Source organism: Schistocerca cancellata, chromosome 6 (genome assembly GCF_023864275.1).
Source record: "Schistocerca cancellata isolate TAMUIC-IGC-003103 chromosome 6, iqSchCanc2.1, whole genome shotgun sequence".
Taxonomy (NCBI): Eukaryota; Metazoa; Arthropoda; class Insecta; order Orthoptera; family Acrididae; genus Schistocerca; species Schistocerca cancellata.
The window spans coordinates 282,946,087-282,969,212 of NC_064631.1; the positions used below are offsets into that span (position 1 = coordinate 282,946,087).

The window sequence follows — 23,126 nt, forward strand, 5'->3', positions numbered from 1 at the left end:
CTTCCCTTCTAAGTTTTGTCATTTCTATCTCTTGAATCATGTTTTATCCTGATCTGCAGTACCCCATGTTTTAGAAAAATTGGCCAGGTATGAGTAGGACTCGCACATTAAAGGCTCCATAAAAACTTAATTATGTATATAGACACTTCATCCATTCCGGGAATTTAGGATCTTGAAGATTTTCTTCTTGTTATCAACATTGATACTGGCAACATATCAGTCCCAGGGATTCCAAACATTTTGAAAATGTTGTAACTTCAAGTCTGAAGTCAGATAACAAATGACAATTTTTTCATGTGATATAATTACAGATTAACAATTTTCTGATTTTTCCCCCCTTTGAAACCTTTCTTCTTGCCAAATTTCATGATGCTATGTCAAGGCGAAGTACCTTATAGGTTTTAATGAGTGAGTTTGCAAGTATAAAAATACGAGGGGTACCCAAAAAAAAAAAAAAGAAATAACATTTCTGTGGGTGAAGCTTGTGTAGAGTGCTTTTCTGCCGCGAAACGTGTGTAGCACAACTCATTGCCAGTTCAGTGATGCCTATGTTGTTGACCTGGCTTGTTCTCTTCGTCTGTAGCGATTGCTTTTGCTAGCGCTGTTTTGTTCTTGTTCCAATTTTTACTATGGCAAGTTTAAGTGAACTACATACGGCTGTGAAATTTTGTTTTGTACTTGGAAAAAATGGTCCTGGAACTGTTTTAATGTTGAAAAGAGCTTACGAAGATGACGCTATGGGAAAAACTCAAGTGTACGAGTGGTTCACTCGATTTAAAAATTGCAACATGCCAATCAATGACAAACCTCATTCTGGACGTCCATCAACTGCCCTAATCAATGAAAATATTGAAAAAATTCGAAAACTTTTGCTCACAGAATGCTGACAGACAATTGATCAACTGTCAGAGACTAGTTCGTTAGAAAAGACCCAATTTGTAGCAGACAGGAAACTGGTTATTCCACTATGACCACCCACCTGCACACACAACCATCACTGTTAGACAGTTTTTGGCTAAAAATGGCATGATTACACTGCCCATGCACCTTTCTCACCTGACATGGAGTCGTGTGACTTTTTCTTATTTCCACTCATGAAAAGGGGCATGAAAGGACACCGATTTGACAACTTTGAATTAGTCCAGAAGGGGGAAAAAAGAGGGGTGTCAGCCATTTCTAAAGTTGACTACAATACGTTTTTTGAACAGTGGAAGCACTGGTGGGACAAGTGTATTAGTTGTAATGGAGAGTATTTTGAAAGAGATAAGGTGGTTTTGTAAACAGTGTTTGAAAATATATAGCTTTTAAAAAATATCAGTTCCGTTTTGGGACCCCCTCGTATGTGACATAAATAATGAATCTTTTGATTGCATTGACTTAGAAGCTAACATTTATTATGCCCCTAAGCCACCACAGATCTTAGTATGCGACATAAATTTTAACTTGAGACATCTACCTTTTCCCAAGAAAAAGAAGTTTTAACAGGTGGCTGGACAGATGGATAGTTAACAAATTACCCCCAAAAAAATTATTTTTTTCTGAATCTGCCTCCATGGCCGAGGTCGCTAACACGTGCTTGCACTGTGGCACTTGACCTGGAGGTAAGGCATATCAAATCCTAGTGGTGGGAAAAATTATCACTGCCAGTGTTTGGTCAGCAAGAGGAGGGGAGGTGGTGGTGGCATAAAGTTTCTGATCATCAGACTTCACTCAGTGTCGTGGCTTAAATACCATACCTCTCCACAGCATCTCAAGAAGTGAAGGCATATGAACATCATAACCATCATACAACACAAACATTACTCTACACACACACACACACACACACACACACACACACACACACACACACACACACAATACATACATGTAGTATTACAAATATGGTAGTGGAGCATGTTGTAAATAAATAAACAAACAAACAATTTTTTCATATGATACAATAACAAATTCACAGTTTCCAGATTTTTTTCCCTTTACATGTACAGTGAAATCTTTCTTATTGCCAAATTTCATGATTCTAGAGCAACAGGAAGTAACCCTGTAAGTTCTGATGAGTGAGTATGTGTGTGTCAAAAAATGGTTATATTGTTTGATTGCATTGATTTAGAAGTTAATGTTCATTATACTGTCAAGGGACCATAGATTTTAGCACTTCACATAAATTTCAACTAAATACTTGTACCCGTTCCTGAGAAAATAGGGGCCTAACAGGTGGCTGGACAGACAGACACACATGGACAACAAAGTGCTCATGTGCGGGTTGTGTTTCCTACCGATTGAGGTAGAGAACCCTATAAATAACACGTAGAAAAGCCTTTTCAGTATTCTGCACAGAAGTTTCTTTCTAAAATATATTGTCAGTATTTTTGTCTGTGTGTGTTGCTTCTTAATTAGAAGTCATATGAGTTTACGGTTAAAGTAGAAAGTCAAAGGACTTGAGCTGATATATTAATATAATATTAATATAATATTAATATATCCAAAAACAAAGATGATGTGACTTACCAAATGAAAGTGCTGGCAGGTCGACAGGCACACAAACGAACACAAACAAAATTCAAGCTTTCGCAACAAACTGTTGCCTCATCAGGAAAGAGGGAAGGAGAGGGAAAGACGAAAGGATGTGGGTTTTAAGGGAGAGGGTAAGGAGTCATTCCAGTCCCGGGAGCGGAAAGACTTACCTTAGGGGGAAAAAAGGACGGGTATACACTCGCACACACACACATATCCATCCACACATATACAGACACAAGCAGACATATTTTATTTGGTCTTTAAATATGTCTGCTTGTGTCTGTATATGTGTGGATGGATATGTGTGTGTGTGTGTGTGTGTGTGCGAGTGTATACCCGTCCTTTTTTCCCCCTAAGGTAAGTCTTTCCGCTCCCGGGACTGGAATGACTCCTTACCCTCTCCCTTAAAACCCACATCCTTTCGTCTTTCCCTCTCCTTCCCTCTTTCCTGATGAGGCAACAGTTTGTTGCGAAAGCTTGAATTTTGTTTGTGTTCGTTTGTGTGCCTGTCGACCTGCCAGCACTTTCATTTGGTAAGTCACATCATCTTTGTTTTTGGATATATTTTTCCTTCGTGGAATGTTTCCTTCTATTATAACCATATCATTAATATAATATTAATATATAATAATATAATATATATAATACTATTAATGTAATATTAAAATAATTTTAACAGAAAACTATTACATTCTTATATAAAAATTTGAGATTCAAGGATTGGAATTCTACATTGTCTGTGATTATAATGTTACAAACAGCCTGTAATAAATATCTGTTGCTAGTGACTGTGTTGCAATTGTAATTGTTTTCAGGTATTTGTGCCGAAAAGTGCCTCAATGGCGGAAAATGCATACAGAAGGACACCTGTGATTGCCCCAAAGGTTTCTATGGCTTGCGTTGTGAATTCTGTAAGTAAGATTATTTCTGTTTTTTTGCCAGCATTTAGTCTAGGAGGTGGGATAATTTTGTTATATATATATATATATATAGAAAGAAACATTCCATATGAGAAAAATATATTAAAAACAAAGGTTCCATGACTTACCAAACAGGAAAGCGCTGGTAGATAGGCACAATAAAAAAAACACACACACAAAATTTCAAGCTTTCGCAACCAACGGTTGCTTCGTCACGAAAGAGGGAAGGAGAGGGAAAGACGAAAGGATGTGGGTTTTAAGGGAGAGGGTAAGGAGTCATTCCAATCCCGGGAGCTGAAAGACTTACCTTAGGGGGGAAAAAAGAACAGGTATACACTCGCGCGCACACACACACACACACACACACACACACACACATATCCATCCGCATATACACAGACACAAGCAGACATTTGACAACTCATCAAAATGTCTGCTTGTGTCTGTGTATATGCGGATGGATGTGTGTGTGTGTGTGTGTGTGTGTGTGTGTGTGTGCGCGAGTGTATACCTGTCCTTTTTTCCCCCTCCCGCTCCCGGGATTGGAATGACTCCTTACCCTCTCCCTTAAAACCCAAATCCTTTTGTCTTTCCCTCTCCTTCCCTCTTTCCTGATGAGGCAACAGTTTGTTGCGAAAGCTGAATTTTGTGTGTATGTTTGTGTGTCTGTCGACCTGCCAGCACTTTCATTTGGTAAGTCACATCATCTTTGTATTTTTATTTATATATATATATATATATATATATATATATATATATATATATATATATATATTGCCAGTTTGGCTTGCTATCTGTTTAACTGAACCTTAAATAAATTTCCAGGTTTTTATGCTGTAATGTTGCAACTGTACATTGTACAGAGGTGTTAAGTTAATTAAATGTGAAAATAAAACTTAGAGTGATGTACTGAATGTTTTTAATTGGATATCTGGAGTCATCTTAAGGAGGCAGGACTTACCAATCTATGCCAGTAGAGTGGACTGTTCACTGTTTTGTACAATCTGTTTAGTTTTTGTATTCACAGATTGTGCAGAGTGTTTAATCCAAGGTATTGGAAACCACACCATTACCAGTTTGTAAGGTGATGTAATTCTGGTGTGAAGGGATGAGTAGCTTAAATAAAAGCCCTTTGAGGCAACATTCAAAACACACCAAGGATGTTAGAAAGAGACTTGGATGTCTGTGCTATGCATGTCATAAGGTTGGTGGCCTTTAGAGCAACCAATTGAGCTAAGAAATGGCATGTTATCTCAGATTCAGAAAAATGTGACAGTTTACCCCTGTACAAAAAAGTTTTGTAACATGTGAATGTTTATGTAACTAATAAATGGAAAAAAATTGCACTTTCCATTGCTGACAGATCTGTTTAAGATTATATGTCATTAACTGGGACCTGAAAATGTAACATTCCAATTTAGTAATTATAAAATCTGTAGAATATTGATCTCATAGCCGTGCAATTCGGACTTGGGACTGTGCTACAGATTAGAACCAAACTTCAACACAAAAGTAGAACTAAAAATAGCTCCGTTCACACATTACAGAAAGACTTTCAGCACAGTCAGAATATAGTGACAGATTTTATTTTCCAGTCCCTATAGTGCATAGTTTGGACACTATAAAATGGCAGTTGGCTGCAAATGTAAATTAACTAAAACTACGACCACCTGTGGAAGTGAGGCACAGTGCGAGGTAACAAGCCCTCTTTCTCCCCTCCCCCCCCCCCCCCTCCCCCCCCAACCACCCGATCCCCTCTCTGAGCAGCCAGCTGACACCTGTGTTCTGTGTTTTTGTTGTCGAACTTCGTGTTAGAGGAGGATTAGTCTCTTCACTCATTTCTTAGAGAAGAAAACAATGTACAATGCACGACACAGAACAAAAAAATGGTATACAGAAAGCATTCAGTAATGACTGGCAGTGTAATAAGTGAGGTAGTTCAGGCTTGACATCTCCTGGAATTCAACATTTGACAGTTCAAAACACCCATCACTCAACTACCATTTTAAAGTGTTCACCTTATACCAACCTTTGAACTTCAGCTAACAAATGCATTTTTCTTTGTTCTAAGATGATGGGTGCCATGGCTGAGTCCTATGTTGTGCAATGCAATGCAGTGCAGTGCAGTGTGTATCTTATATAGGCCTTTCAACCACCCACAAGTGGAGTGGCACTAGAGCATTGCTAGCACTAATGTGTCTTTGTGTTTGTACTCTTTTTACTTTGCAAACACATTATTACACTGTTTTATCTTTCTAAATTGGGCTCTTTAGCAGATGATGTGGAGTGCAAGTCATCAAAATTAATTTTATTTTCAATGTTTATATCCAGAAAAAACAGCTTTCAAACTTGTAAGATAATTTCATTCATCTGGATGCAGTTTGCTGTGAAATAGCATGTATTAGGTAATCTCACGTTTTTGCTTTTTGAGGCCTAATTCTCACCTATATTCGCATTTACTATAAATGCATATTTTTCCGGTCTTTACTCATTAAGTATGTACTGCCAGAGTTAGTTTTCCATACTTAGAATGTGGAGTGGAGCAGTCTATCTTTGTTATTTGGTTTTGCATCAAGCCACAGGATTACCTTTCACAGATTTACTGCTGGGAAAATTAACTATTCTGTCCTTTATTCCCAAGTGACACTAGGGCAACCCAACATACGTCTTTATGTGGCACTAGACAGACACTTCCACTATTTGAAGAGCTATATTTATCACCCACAACCAGTTTTAATTATCCTCAGGCAAAGTAGAACTCTACATGACATTGATGCACAGTAGCAATTAGCATGCTAATAGGGCACACGTGAATGTTGCAGTGATATTTCAAACCAACAACAAATAGACTTCCGTGCAAATCAGACTAATAATAGCAGCAATACTAAAGAAAATTGAGAAATCTCTGTTCATATTCTTTAATATTTATAGAGCAATAAGGATTTTGAGTAAGTTATCTTTCTATGAGCACTGTTAGTAGGGGGGTAGATTTCTCTCACCATAAAGATGACATGTTGAGTTGCAGACCGGCACAACAAAAAGACAGGTAAACATTTATGTGTACGAGGGTATCAGTGTGACTTTTGGTAACTAAAGTGGTATTCCGTGACATAGGTATTCTTGGTTACAATTTTCAGTCCTGTAACAAAACATATTTCTTTTGCGTGCTGTCAAGCACTGGAGCATTGGTGATGAGGCAGGATGCAGAGTACCATCAACACACACAAAGTTATATTTAATCTCCTACAAGCTGTGACTGATCATGTCCTGTTATCCCACAGCAGCCCCGTTTTATAACCTGCCCTACATATTAAGTCCGCATCAGTCTCTTCTCTCTCTCCTCCACAGGCTCCTGATGCTGCACCTGGCAGCCTTGTCATGTCGCTATCTAGTCCCAGCACGCTCCATTACCCATACCTTGCTACCCCTCCCCCTCCCCACTCTGGACTGCTGCTTTCATTAACAGTCACGTGTGCTTGAGGTGTGCTTGTTTGCGCACACACGCATGTGTGTCTTTTCTGAAGAATGCTATGGCCAAAAGCTAAATGTGTAACAGTCTTTTCATTGTGCCTGCCAGCAACTCTACATGTCATCCTTACAGTAAGTAGCAATCCATCCTTTTCATTATATTTTTGATATTTCAACATGGATTTTCCATTGTTTCAAAATGAGATCTGGGGTGAATAAGGATTGAACCGTAGACCTTTGTATTTGTTGTGCAACTCCTAGCCACACCTGTATCTGGCTGTGCATTTCAAATAGCTACTGCTGCCAATTTTATCATTTGATACAAACGTTAAACCAAATGGACCTTTCACTGTTTTAATACAGATTTTGTCTCATTGCCCCTCCTTTCCCCCCACCCACACCTACCCCTTCATTTGAAAGAATATCTCTATAGGTTTTTGTAATAATAAATTATACCTCTTTGTTTTGAAGTTTGTGATATTGGGCATAATTATTGAATAAAATCTCCCATTATCATTGTGTGTATAAAAACATGTTTTACAGCGAATCAGTGTTCGTTGCCTGCAAACTAAAAGTAGGTTACCATTAACTGTGCATGTGTTCCCATGGAAGTACAATTCTAGTCCAAATAAAATGTTCTTGATGTGTTGAAAAATGCTGAGGAGTTGAAACCAGTTGCATAAGGACCCTGTGCATGGTATTGTAACCCCTCCACGAATCTAGTACTTGTACACAATTTATAACTGAAATGTACGTTGCTGAGAACATAAGAAATGATAGTCTTCTTGCCTGTGTCTTGTTCAATATATATTAGATCTGACCACATAAAAGATGCCAAGAACTGCACATTCCATGGAATTTGTTTCAACTTTCTATCCTAGAATTATAGTGCAGTTAATCTATAAATATTAATGCAGTTTAGAGTTTCCAACATGGCCACAAAAAATCGAGACATATTTTCTTATTGTGTTTGTTTATAATTTTTTGTGTAATTAAAATTTTTAGCAGAAGTTTGTGATTCACTATCTTAGAAACCTGACGGTATATAGCAACTAAGCTCTGAATATACAAAACTGAAGAAAAAGTGGCATGGTTGTTTTACTAATATGTTTGAAGTTCCATTGTGTACATTGCAGCAAAGTGTATCATCCCATGCCTGAATGGTGGACGCTGTCGTGGGGTGAACAAATGTCGATGTCCTCCAGACTTCCGGGGCGAACACTGTGAGGTCGGACGCCGCTCTTCATCCGGTGGCTCACACAGTCGAGAAGAAAGAAGGAAAAGACGATTACGTGGAACACTTTAAACACCACCAAATGCTTCAACTGTTTGTTAAAATTTGTACCCATGCACTGTTATTAATCTTCTTGAACAATTGCCAAACATGTAATGATAAAGGACATTCTGCAACCATTGCTTTTTTTCCAGTAAAGATGTTTGATATTATCCATCAGTCTTATTAAAATTTAATAGAGAACTATAAAACCTGCACCTTATTTACACACTGACTCCCAAACAGCACCTAGTTGCCACAACAGAGCCTCACACTTGATGCCATGTGCCTGATTTGGCTGTGAAACATCCATTACTGTGCATTCGGCAGTCGATGTGTTAAGGAGTAATATACACATATGTTGTCACCCTTCCCCATTTCCCCTGCACTACCAAAAAAAGTTAATTACATGAGAGGACATTGTATGTGAAATTACAAATGATATGGGTGTGTTTGAGTAGTATGCTATAGAAAGGATTATGCCATATTTTTATAAACTCCAATTCACCAGTAGAGGTTTGTCAATGAAATCAAAGACATGGATGTTGGTGAGAGTGCATAAATGATCTTTTCAACCAAGTTTGCTGACCAGTGTAAGAGTGTGATTCAAAAAGTAACAGCACACAATTTTTTGCAAAGCACATATTTCACTTACAAATACAAACAAGATACCATTTTTCAACATAACTAATCTCCTTTTTGATACACTTCTCACACCATTGCACCAAATTTTCTATTCCACTCGAATAAAAGGTTTTCGATTGTGCCTGCGACAAAGAGTGCACCACTTCATCATTACTTTCTAATCATTGTCCTATGAGAGCATCCTTCACGGGTCCAAACATGTGTAATCTGAAGGAGCAAAATCAGGGCTGTTTGGGGATGAAGTACAACTTGAAATCCCAATCTCCAAATGGAGGCAAGAGTTTCAGTGGTGGTGTGGGGACACACATTGTCATGAGGGAGAAGAATGCCTCTAGACAAAAGCCCTCTGCGACAGTTCTGTATTGCTGGCTTTAGCTCATTCTCCAACATGGCACTGTATCAGGCATTGTTCACTGTCTCACACCTTTGCTGATAGTGCTCCAAAATCAGAGCCCATTTTTTTTTTCCAGCAGAGGGCTGAGACTAATTTCTTCTTGGTTGGAGAAGATGTTTGTCACCATTCTGAAGACTGTCTTTTGGTTTCTGGTTCAAAGTGATGCACCCAGGTTTTGCCACCAGTGACGATACGTGTCTTTCAACATTATATCATGCCAGAAATGATGTGGCAGCCTGAAAACGCATCATCTTGTGTTCACCAGTGAGCATCATGCACAAAAAAATTGTACTTGAGAACCTCACTAATAATGGTATGAACAGACCTGACACTGACACTCAGTTCACTGGCTAAAGCTTCTACAGAAGTATGCCATTTCTCATGAGTCATGGTGTCAGTGCATCCCACATTCTCATCAGTAACAATCTTGCTGGGACAACCAGAGTGTTGCTTGTTTGTTACTTATGTACGTCCATTATTAAAGGCATTTACCCACTCATCCATTTCTCTTACTAATGTAGCTCTCCCCATACCTTTCCAACATCCTTCTATGGATTTGTTGAGGTTTTATGCCCTCTGACCACAAAAATCTTATTACTGCTAGCTGCTCTTCTACGGTTCACAGAGCTAGGAGTATTGCCACTTTGTTTCTACTGCCTTTCCTTTTCAGCTTTTCAGTCCACCTCTTGGCATGTCGAAACTTTCTCAAACCATGCATTTTCACTTCCTGGCAGTTTCAAATCCCTGATGTGTTAATAGCATTTAATATTGATAGTTTGCTGTTACTTTCTGAATTGCCCTCATATATTAGCATGAATTGCGACAGACGAACTGTCCATACTGACAACATCCAGTATCAAGCTGCTGAGCATGTTACTGAATTAACCAGTTGGGATGTGGACACACACACACACACACACACACACACACACACCATTGCACATTTCAGCTGCATTTATTTGTGTTTCATTTATAATTACAGCCTGTGGTTTCTTTCAAATTTAGCTCTTACATATAATCTACCAACTACCAATAACTCACTAATGTCAGCATACTGAAATTTGAATCTTGGCTCATAATTTATTATTATTATATATGAATACTTTGACCTATATCTTCTCCCTCTCCTCACCTGATCCAAGATTTGCACTAATTTCCCTAAAATTCAACATTCATAAAAATTTCCTCGGTTTAATCCAAAATTAATACAACATTTTGATTGTTAAAATCGGTGTGAAAATGTAGGCTCAACAACCTTTCACAATGCAAAAGCACTAAAATTGATGTATTTCTTAGGAGTAAACCATCATCAAAATAATTATACAAGAATGTATAAAAGTGATAAGGTTAAAAATATTAAAATGTAGTTATATATCTAAAAAGAAAGATGATGAGACTTACCAAACAAAAGCGCTGGCAGGTTGATAGACACACAAACATACACACAAAATTCTAGCTTTCGCAACCAACGGTTGCCTCGTCAGGAAAGAGGGAAGGAGAGGGAAAGACAAAAGGATTTGGGTTTTAAGGGAGAGGGTAAGGAGTCATTCCAATCCCGGGAGCAGAAAGACTTACCTTAGGGGGGAAAAAAGGACAGGTATACACTCGCGCGCGCGCGCACACACACACACACACACACACACACACACACACACACACACACATATCCATCCGCATATACATAGACACAAGCAGACATTTGTAAAGGCCTTTACAAATGTCTGCTTGTGTCTGTGTATATGCGGATGGATATGTGTGTGTGTGCGCGAGTGTATACCTGTCCTTTTTTCCCCCTAAGGTAAGTCTTTCCACTCCCGGGATTGGAATGACTCCTTACCCTCTCCCTTAAAACCCAAATCCTTTTGTCTTTCCCTCTCCTTCCCTCTTTCCTGACGAGGCAACCGTTGGTTGCGAAAGCTAGAATTTTGTGTGTATGTTTGTGTGTCTATCGACCTGCCAGCGCTTTTGTTTGGTAAGTCTCATCATCTTTCTTTTTAGATATATTTTTCCCACGGGGAATGTTTCCCTCCATTATATTAAAATGTAGTTATTTTGTTTATTTTTTTTATCAGTCAAAAAGTTTTTGTTCAAGGCCATTATATGTAGTGCGTCTCAGATGTGGGTATATAAGCATGACATTTAGGCAACAGATTAGTGTGACATTCATGCCTTCCTGATGTGCGTGCAGTAAATGCAGAAACGTGAACTATGACAATGTTATTACCAAATGTGTCCAAACAGGACAAATGTGCTGCTATTCTTTTCTTTGCTGCTGAAGCATAAAAACCGGTAGACATCCATTGAAAATGACAAATGTGCACAGGGGCAACGTGTCTGTTGGAAACCACCATTGTGGAATGGCGCAGCAAGTTCCATGCTGCTCGTGGTTCAACACAAGACGCCAGTCAGTCTGGGAGGCCAGCCTCATCCATTATGGCCAAATATGTGACATTTGAGCACCTGCCCTATAGTCCTGATTTTTCCCCATGCAATTATCACGCCTTCAATCCCTTAAAAAAAGGCATTGAAGGGTTGACATTTCCTCTTGGATGAGAATGTGGAGCAGAAAACACATTCTTCTTCATGCTGCAGGACACAGTTTTTTATCGAATGGGTACCTTCAACCTGGTGTGTCACACAAACTACTTCTAACAGCAAGGTAAGTTTTTTTACCAACTGGGTATCTTCTACCTGGTGTGTCAGTAGGATGATTGCTTCAGTGCTCACAGCGATTTTCTGTAATTGAAGTACCGATTCTAGACTGTAAGGCCTTCAAACGCAAACTTTTTGACTGTCCCCCATTGATTCTTGTTTACTAATTCTGATAATGGGGGCTTGCCCCTTTGAATTGCATTTATTTTAGTGTTCTGCTTTGTGGAAGTGGTAGAGTGTACATTTAAACATTTATTTACTTGTTTCTTTTTCTGTTTTAATTATTTTCCTGTCTTTTGAAGAAGGAAATTGGAAGACTCCAAAGGTTAGAGATCGAAACATGCTTTTCAGTGTAGCTGTAGTAAATTGTTTGCCAAGAGGCTTGGATATTTTTGCGAACAAATTTTCAGGGTTCATATGTTTCTTAAAAGTACTTAATTTTTGTACTGTGTAATAAAAGTCCTTTTAAGTGCTTATTTTGTCTTTTTTTTATTTACAGTTCTTATAAGACCTTATTTTTGTCTTGGCAATTTTATTCAAACTTATAAATAAATTAATTTGTCGAAGTTAAGAAGAAGGAAAAAAGACTGGATGTTTAGGTTGAAGGTCAAATCAGTTATGAGGATCGCTCAGCTGTGTGACATGTCGGATGAGAGGGGCAAGGCTATCTCGCCTCAGGCGTGTAGAATAGAGTGCAGTATGATTACACGCAGTACTGGCAATTGACACCATTTGCTGTACATAAACTACAGTGCCGGTAGTGAGAGATATTATACACTGGCAGCAATAGCAAGGGGCATGGAAACCTTAACTAACTTAGTACACCTGTGACAAGAAAATATCTGTGGCAAAGTATCAATCTGTGATTCATCAGCCATCCCTACTCGTAAAACTCGTTTGCTGGGAACACTGCAGAACAGGTGTATTTTTAAAATTCCTTGAGAATGTGCCTGAAGCCAACTGTGGAAAATGAATATAAACAATGGCTAGTGCCATCGAGAGACATTCACAAAGTAAAGTGTAAGGACGTTGATATGTTGTTGATAAGAGAAGCAGTATTAAAAGCCCATATGAAAGTTAAGTGTTATTTCAAGTTATATGTAACTTAATGTGCTTAAATTATGCACGTTACACACTAAATTGGGAATGAGTTGTTAATACACATCATCTGTATAAAAATACTTGGATAGTAATTATTGTTTACTACCTGAGCAAGCGAGTATTAAAAATTATTGGAACTGACAGAGCTGGTGCAGTGGTTAGCACACGGGACTTGCATTCGAAAGGACGATGGTTCTAACGCATGTCCAGCCATCCTGATTTAGGTTTTCCGTGATTTCCCTAAATCGCTTCACACAAATGCTGGGATGGTTCCTTAGAAGGGGCATGGCCAACTATCTTCCCCCATCATTCCCTGATATGATGGGGCCGATAACGTCACTGTTTGGTCCCTTCCCCCAAATGAACCAACCAAAATTTCACATAAAGGTGAGGTATAAATGAAGTATATGATTAATGATAACATAAACAGCAAAATATTTGCATGCAATCACAATCTCTTGAAACTGTGAAAATTTACAAAAAAGATGAAGTATTTTACAATCAAAAGAATAAAAATAAGAAGTAACAAAGGTAAAGACACTTTGCTTCTATAGTTTGCAATCCACTGTGGGGTGCATGGCAGAGGATACATTACAACTGTTATTAGGGTTTCTCCCTGTCCCATTCATGTATGGAGTGTGGGAAGAATGATTGACTGAATGCATCTGTGTGTGCAGTAATTATTCAAATCTTATGTTAACGATCACTATGTGAGCGATATGTGGGGGTTGTAGTATTAACAGACTTTCTTGGGATAGTTTACATCTATCTTCAAGATTCTTCCAGTTACGTTCTCTCAGTACCTCTGTGACACTCTCCCACATATTTAACAAACCTGTGGCCATTTGTGCTGCCCTTCTCTGTATATCACAAAATTCGTAATTTCGCGAGCACTTTCATTATACAAATGACACAAAGAAGTAGAATTATCACAGAAAGATGATTTCAGCTTAAAAGTATGAATTACAGACCAAATCGTTCAAGTTCAATATGGCATAAGCTGGATTGTTCCTCAGCAGCTATCAAAACCTAATGAGGATGGAGCTGGGTAACGTGACAAAAGAACTGCACCGGCAGCAGATCAAACCCAAAACAGGAACACTACAGAGTGCATACATTTAAGAATATTATAGGGTCCATCTATCAGACATACCGAAAACTACCTTTACATGATATAACATTGGCGACAACAGGAAGGCATCAAATCATCAGGCTGGAGGTACATTTATTGACTTCTAGGCTCCTTACACCTGCAAAATGCAAATATCTGGCCAATTCCAGGGAAACTATTTAAAAAAAGAATAATTTTACTGTTGGCAAAGATGGAAAGCTTGAAGCTTCATGTGTTTCTGAATTTGAGTGCAGGTCTTCAGAAAATGAAAGTAAATTATCGACACTTTTTATGTTCTTGTGGTTGATTTTAAAAATGCAGCATGCTTTCTTGCTGTTTCATCAGTGCAATGTTTTTCTGTTCTAGAAGAAAAGAAAAAATATGCTGGTATTATTTTTAGTAATACTCTTAGTAATTAATATAGCCCCCTAAATCAATTTTTAAAAATAATTATTGGCACTTCCGCTGTTCACAAGGTACGGCGAATTTCTTTTCTCAGACACGTGCTACGACTACAAACTATATGCCAAAACACGCAATTTCGCCAGTACTTTTTTTAATGTATAATTTTGCTGTTGAAGGCTGAAATAATTTGCGCAATGAAATACTGTGAATTAAATTATTCTTTTAAATCATGTACAACTATTTCATCATTTATAAATATGTTTCGCGATAGTGAAATAGCAAAACACTTCACTTGTGGAGAGAAACAATGTGTGTATCTAATTTGTTTTGTTATTGCCCCACATTTCAAACAGTTTATTTAAATGCTTAGATTCTGTAGATGGGTACACACTTTTATTTGATGGAAGTTTTTATACATCCACCCAGACCAAGCAGGTTTTGGAAGACAGACTTAAATCAGGTTCCTACAAGACACTTTACTTCCAACTTTTATGGCCCGTGTAACAGCAGAGGATATTAAAAATTCATTTATGGCTGCTGTGGAAAGTATTACACTTCAAAAACTACTGCAAGTGTCTATGGATGGACCTGCAGTAAATAAAAAATTCATTAAGATGCTGCAGGAGATTTTAAACAAGATGATGGAAAGAAATGATTGGAATAGGGCTCCTGTGGCTTACACACACTACATGATTCTTTTGAAAAATATGCTCATTTGGGACATATATATTTTCTTAAAAAGTTTATGTTATCTATTTTGTGACTCATCTGCAAAAGTTGAAACATACATCGAACTTTCAGATTCAAAGAAGGTAAGCCTGAAATTTTGCCACCATAGGTGGTTAGAAAACCTTCCTGCAGCTCTGAGGGCTCTTTTGAACGACATTTCTCTGTTTTTGCTAATGTAGAAAAGGAGAAAACTACCATGCCAGCTTCCAATTCCTATAACGTTGTTTTGTCAGCAGTAAAGGATAAGTTACTACAAATAAAACTTCAATTTTTTGTTGCTGTGGGCCAGACTGTTCAGCCTTTTGTGACTATATTAAATCTGATGAACCATTCTTGCCTTTTTTTGCAAATGATCTCACAAAATTAGTAAATCATTGTTTTCTCAGTTCATGCACTAAAGAAAGAGGATGTCAAGAAAATGGATTCCTCAGATAAGCTTGCTACTCATGAAGTGGAGCCATCTTCATTCAGTAAATTAAGTAAAGCTGGTTTAGGCTTTAATGGAGACAAAATTTTGCCTAGCATGGTTAAGGAGGAAAAGATTACCAGTAATGATGTTCTAACCATAAAACAAAAAGCACAATTGTTTAATATGAAAATAGTTGAAAGTGTTCTTGAAAAACCTCCATTACAGCATTCCTATGTACATTATTAAGCATGTCTGGATACAAAAGTTATTCTTGAAAATAAAGGTGGTGGCTAGAAAAAGATGAAATTAATATTGAATAATCTCTCTCTTTTGGAGTTTAAGAGATTTTTTACAGCAAATTCCATACCAAGAATATAGAGATTCTGATGTGAAAATTTCATGATTAGGTGACTTTCTGTACAAGAATAAGTATTCAAGAGATTTCACAGAAATCTGGATGGTTTGCAAGAAAATTCTAATCTGTTCATATGGTCAGGCAACAGTAGAGATGAAGTCTCAATCAACAAGGTTCTAGGTCTAGAAATAGAAGATTTGAAAGAAAGATCCCACATTGCTATGCAGCAAGTTAAAGACCACCATAAATTTTGCGGTGGGAGTGCAAAATGTAAAAATTATTCAGGATTTTTGGCATCTGCATCTTCTGCAAGAAAAAATATGTGGGCTTATCTTCAACAAAAACAAGTGGAGAAGACCAAGTCACTATCCGAAAAGAAGTGCAGATTGCAAGAGGAATTGGGAAGGTTTAAAGCAGAAAAGAATGCACCTTGATTCTGACATTTTTTAAATCAGCTGATGAACTTTCAGAGGTTGCGGAAAAGCCAAGCATCATTCTTGCTGCTCACAGTTTAATGCACTACATAAAAAGACTCGGTGAAAAGCAAGTAGTAGTTCAAGCATTAGACAGCCAGATTTAAAAAAAAAAAAAAATAATAATAATAATAATAATAATAATAATAAAATAAAAAAAAAAACAAACCTTTTGAACTTAAAAACGTTATAATTTCCTTTTTTATTTGTACTGTGGCTTTTTTATTTAATCTGTTTTTTGGTGCTTATAAGTTTTTCTTATTGACAATTCATTTTCAATTTCATTAAAATTCACACATTTGGAATTATTTCATGCTTTATTTTGTGGTAGAAACTGCAAAGAGAACTATAAAATGTGACATACTTACTTTAACTGACTTAATATGAAAAACATTTCTTGAAGATCAAGCAGACGTATCATGAGGGATATTGTTGGTAACTTTTTAGATAATTTGCTTTATTTCTATTACGTTGATACAGTTGAATTTTATTGTAGTAATACTATACTGAATTTGTCATCTGCTTGTGCATGTTTATTTTATTCTTGACCTCACTACAGCATTGACCTCAGAAAACCCATAAGCAACTGCAAGAGTGACAGAAATAAGCATGTCACATCGACACAAACAAAGGAGAAACACCATAGCCTCCAAATCTATGACAAGCTGTAAATTGTGTAGCAGATTTCATGCTACCAGTATAAAGCAGAATAATAATAGGTTTAGATGACATTAATTGAATGTTACATCATAAGGTATATCACATAAAATTTGGGAGTGTTAAAAAACAACAGTTAGCATAATCCATTTCTGAATATACAAAAGTTCATGTAAAAAGTATGTAAAAGTAGCAGAGCTGAACCCTCTCACCATTTCTCACTATCATATGACTCTGAAGAATCACAAGAATTAAAAGAAAACTTTCATTTGTACCACTTGCTATATATGTTTCTTATTTGGCACTTTTTTAAATTTTTTATAGTTATTCAATCTATTGCTAAGGCCGGTATTACACTATCAAATTTCTTTGTCAAATATCTTTGTCCAAAATCTTTGTCAAAGATATTTGATGGTGTAATAGGAACTTTGTCAAATGTCGTCCAATATTTGATCAAATGTAGGGCCTCGCTGTAGATTTGATCAAAGAAATCGCTTGCCTTCTGTTCACTGCAATGTGACATGTTACCACATGAAGCGCTAGCATTGCTGCAACATTCTGTCGTCTGTAGTGTTTTTATAAACATTGCCGGTAAATACAATCGGTGTGTGCTGACAACTACAAAATTAATAGAGATGTATGATGCTGATGAGGCACTTTACAACGTGAGGCACCCTGAATACAAAAATAAAATAAGAAGATTGGAGACGAGACCTGACCTGACCTGACCTAACATAACATAACATAACATAACATAACATAACATAACCCTCTCCTGTAGCAAGGAGTGTTACAATGAGCCTGTCTTCTGAAGATGTAGCAGTTCTTAAGTCAATATTGTGCTTTGTGATATGAGGATACACTTCACTTCACTGAGCACATACAGGAATGTATGCTCATCCATTCTTAAGTAATTGATGTACTACTTGACGTCTTCCACTGTAAGCTCACGTAAGAAGTTTCGTTAAATTCCTTTATCGTGTCGTCGTAAAACCCACGGCTTCACCCAGATTAGATTAGTTTTTCATTCCATAGATCCGTGCTGAGGAGATCCTCGTGGATGTGGAACATGTCAATTTTTTTAAGCTGAAATAACAACACTAATAGTATGAATAAATACAATACATCATTTGTTTCTATTAAAAATTTCGTCAGTGGAGTAGGAATTGGCCACTAGTAAGTCTTTCAGGCTCCTTCTAAACTGATCTTTATTTGTAACTAAATTTTTTATGTTTGCTGGCAAATTATTGATGATGAGTGTTCCTGAGTAGTGGACCTCTTTTTGAACTAAAGTAAGTGCTTTTAAGTCCTTGTGTAGATCATTTTTTTCCTGGTATTGTATGTATGAACTGAGTTGTTTGTTGGAAAAAGAGATATATTATTTACGACAAATTTCATTAAGGAGTAAATATACTGAGAGGCAGTAGTTAGTATACCCAGTTCTTTGAAGAGGTTTCTACATGACGTCCGTGAATTTACTCCACAAATAATACGTATTACACGCTTTTGGACTCTGAAAACTTTTGTTTGACTTTAAGATTTACCCCAAAATATTATACCATATGACATTATGGAATGAAAGTATGCAAGCTTTTTTCATTTTTATGTTGCCTATGTCTGCTAACACTCGAATTGCAAACAGATATGTTAAGGCGTTTCTGCAGTTCTGGGATGTGCTCCTCCCAACTGAATTTATTATCAAGTTGTACTCCCAGGACTTTTAAGACTGTCAACCTCGTATGTATAGTTCCATTTTTCCCCCACTTCTTTTCCGCATGTGCACACAATGCAATTGGGGTACATACAACTGCTGCGGTTAATAACAAGTTGTTGTCAACCATCTTGAACTTTGACGAAAAATTTGATGACAATGTAATACCCCTTCTAGTGCTACGTCAAAGATCTTTGTCAAATATATTTGACGGAATATTTGATCACAGCTTTGATCAAATCTTTGGCAAAGAAATTTGATAGTGTAATACCGGCCTAACCTACGTGACATTTGGGTTCAGTAGGATAAGGGGAAGTGGTGTCCCTGGTGCTTCAAAATCGGGAAGTCCACAATATAAAACAATCATCTTCGTAAAATATTACTTCCCCATGACAAATTTGTTCATTATCCTTCATTTTCATAAACTGACTGACTTCTCATGTCACAGCCTGCTATGGTTGGATGATATGACCAAACACTGACCCTTAGACGGGTAGATAAAGGGCAGATCAAGTAGAGCTTATCCATTTTCATACCCCAACCCTTTCCACCCCAACAATCTTTTGCTTTCAAGAGAAAATACAAAGAGTGTTCAAACAGTTTTGCACAGTCATCTCTAATTGTTTTATTTTTTGCAAAAGAAGAATGAAATGTTTTGAGAATATACTTGGAACATTTAGCTATAAGTTGGTATATAAAAGTATTTTCTTTATACCTAAAAACAAAGATGATGTGACTTACCAAATGAAAGTGCCGGCAGGTCGACAGACACACAAACGAACACAAACATACACACAAAATTCAAGCTTTCGCAACAAACTGTTGCCTCATCAGGAAAGAGGGAAGGAGAGGGAAAGACGAAAGGATGTGGGTTTTAAGGGAGAGGGTAAGGAGTCATTCCAGTCCCCAGTCATTTTTCCCTCTCCTTCCCTCTTTCCTGATGAGAAAACAGTTTGTTGCGAAAGCTTGAATTTTGTGTGTATGTTTGTGTTCGTTTGTGTGTCTGTCGACCTGCCGGCACTTTCATTTGGTAAGTCACATCATCTTTGTTTTTAGGTATATTTTTTCCTTCATGGAATGTTTCTTCTATTATAACCATATCATTAAAAGTATTTTCTTTTATTTACAGGTGAGCCATAATGGTCCATGAAGTAGATGTCATGTTACGACAATGGTCGGTGATGGAGCCCCTCTTCAAGACCAGCAATGACTCTGCCACATCGGTTCACAGGAAGTTGCTCCCTGTTTATCTGGAGGATACAGTGGCTCACAGCAGAATCCAGAATTTGTTGCAGAGGTTTAAAGAAGGTGATTTCTCTCTACTGGACAATCCACGATGCGGCAGACCATCGATGGCAGCGAGTGATGTGAATAAGGAGACCATTCATCAAATCATCCAAAATGACAGATGTGTGACGACATGACAGCTTGCTGAAATGACTCGTTTGTGATTGGGTAGTGTGGTATCACTGGCTCATCACACTACACCATGACAATGCCAAACCCCCATACAGCCCTTACAGTCCGAACTTGGCTCCGTCTGATTTTTATCCCTTTGGTCATCTGAAGGCCCACCTGCATGGTGAAATATTTGATAGTGAGAAAGACCTTATTTCCTGTGTCAAACGATGGTGTAAAAGTAAATCCCCAGAATTTTACCAAAGTGCATTTACATCATGGAAAGAATGTTGGGACAGATGCATCACAGCTGATAGAGGCTACATTGAGTAGGCTCAACGTATAGCTAAATGTTCCAAGTATGTTCACAAAAAATTTCATTCTCCTCCTCCAAAAAAATAAAAAATCAGAGACGACTGTGCAAAACTTTTCGAACACCCTTTGTAGCAGTTGTAGCAAGGATAATGCCTTGTTTAGTTCGTTTATGGAAGAAAATTTATTTACTCAGGTATTACTCCCATGAAATAACTGGAAGCAAAATTACATCTGTCTAACAAATGATAAAGGTGTCTTACTACTGTTTGTGGTGCAGGAATTGATGATTTATTACAAGAAAAAAATTCCAACACAGTAACTGAAAAATGAGCATCAAAATTATAAATGTCATATCAACAATGGACGCATCTACAAAGCTTGCCAAGTGATCGTCAGATGACCAATTTTGTTCAGAACGGGATGACATTTTTGACATAGTACAAAGTAATGCTTGTATTATCACTACTGTTAAAGAAGACAGACAGCTTCTGATCAACCAACAGTTGAGAGGATGGCCAGAGCTCTGCATGGAATTTATCACCAACTACTCAAGAAAAAGAAAAGAGCAACTGAGGAAGTAGAGGCAGCTGGGAAAAGGTGAAAGCGAAGACCATTGGGTAACTCTTTTCAAATGCATTTATGTTATAAAACGTGAAAGGAGAAACCTACCACAAGATGTTCATTTTAACATGCTATCGCATATTTTCTCAGTGACTTGCTGAATCTGTGATGTGAAGTTCCAGTAATGTTGAATCAGAATTACTAGAGTCTGATTAATGTCCAGGAGCACCAATGTGCAGGGAGGACATGGTAGGGCTGGTATGTGCAGTCGGGAAATTTGGGTGGGAAGGGGAGGGTGCGTGAGCGGGAGCAGAAAAGGAGAGACAGAGATGAGAAAAAAGACTAGTGGTTGTGTTGGTGGAAAAGAAGGCTGTGTACTGTTAAAATGGGAGCAAGGAAGGGGGTATGTAGGTGGAGGACAAGAACTAGCAAATCTTGAGGCTGGGGCTTATAAGAAAGTAGGATACACTGCAGGGAGAGTTCGCACTTGCACAGTTCAAAAAAGCTGGTATTAGTATGAAGGGGGTTCATCCACATGGTGCAAGGTGCAAGTTGTGAAGCAGTCATTGAAATGAAGCACATTGTGTTGGAAAGCATGTTCAGCAACTGGATGATCCAGTTGTCTCCTGCCCAATTTGATGGCAGCCATTCATGCAAATAACCAGCTTGTTAGTTGTCATACTCACATAGGATACAGCACCGTGTTGGGAGTTTAGGTTGATGGCTGCTCTCAGAAGTAGCCCCAACTTTGATGGATAGGAGACGCATGTGACTGGACTGGAGTAGGTGGTGGTGTGAGTAGGTATGGAACAAGTCTTGCGTGTAGATCTGTATTAGCCGTGAGGAAAGGGGGTAAGGAGCAGGGGTGAAGCTGAGATGGACAAACATATTGTACAGGTTCAGTGGGCACCAGAATACCACCGTAGAAGGGGAGGGAAGGATATTCCCCATTTCTGGGCACGAAGAGAGAACTAGTCGAAACCCTGGCAGGGAATGTGATTCTGGATCATCACCCTTTCCATCCTTCCCATGACGGTATTCCCGCATCCACCGAACCTGCGCAATATCCTTGTCCATCCCTACTCGATCCCTGCCCCAACCCCTTGCCTCATATCCCTGCAATAGACCTAGATGTAAGACCTGTCCCATACATCCTCCCACTACCACTACCATCACCAGCACCAGCACCAGCACCACCGCCTTCTCTAGTCTGGTCACATGCATTGTCTATCCTACTGAAAGTAGGACTATCAGTGAAATCAGTTATGTGATCTACAAACTAAGCTGCAACCACTGTGATTCATCCTTAGTGGGCATGACAACCAACAAGTTGTCTGGCCACTGACAAATTGTGACCAAGAGAGGGCTGGACCACTCAGTTGCTGACATACTGCCATACACAACATTCTTCAGTTTAACGACTGCTTCACAGCCTGCGCCATCTGATCCTTCCATTAACACCAACTTTTCCGAGTTTCGCAGTTGGGAACTGTCCCTGTAGTATACTCTTTGTTCCTGTAACCCCTGGCCTCAACCTTTGCTAGTGCTATTCCCTGTCCTTGACCTACGTATCCTCTTCACTGCTCCCACTCTGGCACCACACAGTCTTTAACTCTGCCAACACGCCCACTAGTGTTCATCCCCTTATCTACTATTCCACTACTCCCTACCCTGCCCTCAAACTTCTCAGCTTCACCTAGCAACAGTACCATGTCCCCATTGGATTCTTGCATGCTCCCACAAGCAGCATTATACCTGTGACTCAACACTTCCTACACATGGTGTTTATCAATTGTGTAGGTGCATAATGAAGGACCCCCAGGATACCGTAAAGTTAATGTTTATTTAAAAAAAAAAAAAATTGAAGCACCGATCGATCATAAGCATTGGCAAAGACGTTAATTGTGAATGCACGGTGGGACGCAGACAAATGAAGGACTTTCATTCAATTATTTGTATATGATTTTGTTTTTTAGAAAGTCTCAATCAGGCTCTTTCATATTTAGAAGTTTTGTTATGCTGTAATGCTCGG

General features: G+C 38.2%; 2 protein-coding genes across 11 annotated transcripts in view; one reads left to right on the plus strand and one right to left on the minus strand.

The window, feature by feature from the left end:
* Positions 1–8,351, plus strand: part of LOC126191187 (protein shifted-like) — a 63,525-nt gene extending 55,174 nt beyond the window's left edge. For all 4 annotated transcript variants that reach the window (XM_049931972.1, XM_049931970.1, XM_049931969.1 and 1 more), the window contains exons 7-8: positions 3,333–3,428; positions 8,042–8,351. In XM_049931972.1, the coding sequence (XP_049787929.1) occupies positions 3,333–3,428; positions 8,042–8,211 (266 nt within the window). In that variant the 3' untranslated portion in view covers positions 8,212–8,351. The remainder of the gene's footprint in view (positions 1–3,332; positions 3,429–8,041) is intronic.
* The window catches only part of LOC126191188 (5-demethoxyubiquinone hydroxylase, mitochondrial), an 87,320-nt gene that overhangs the window by 26,261 nt on the left and 37,933 nt on the right, over positions 1–23,126 (minus strand). The window lies entirely within an intron of this gene.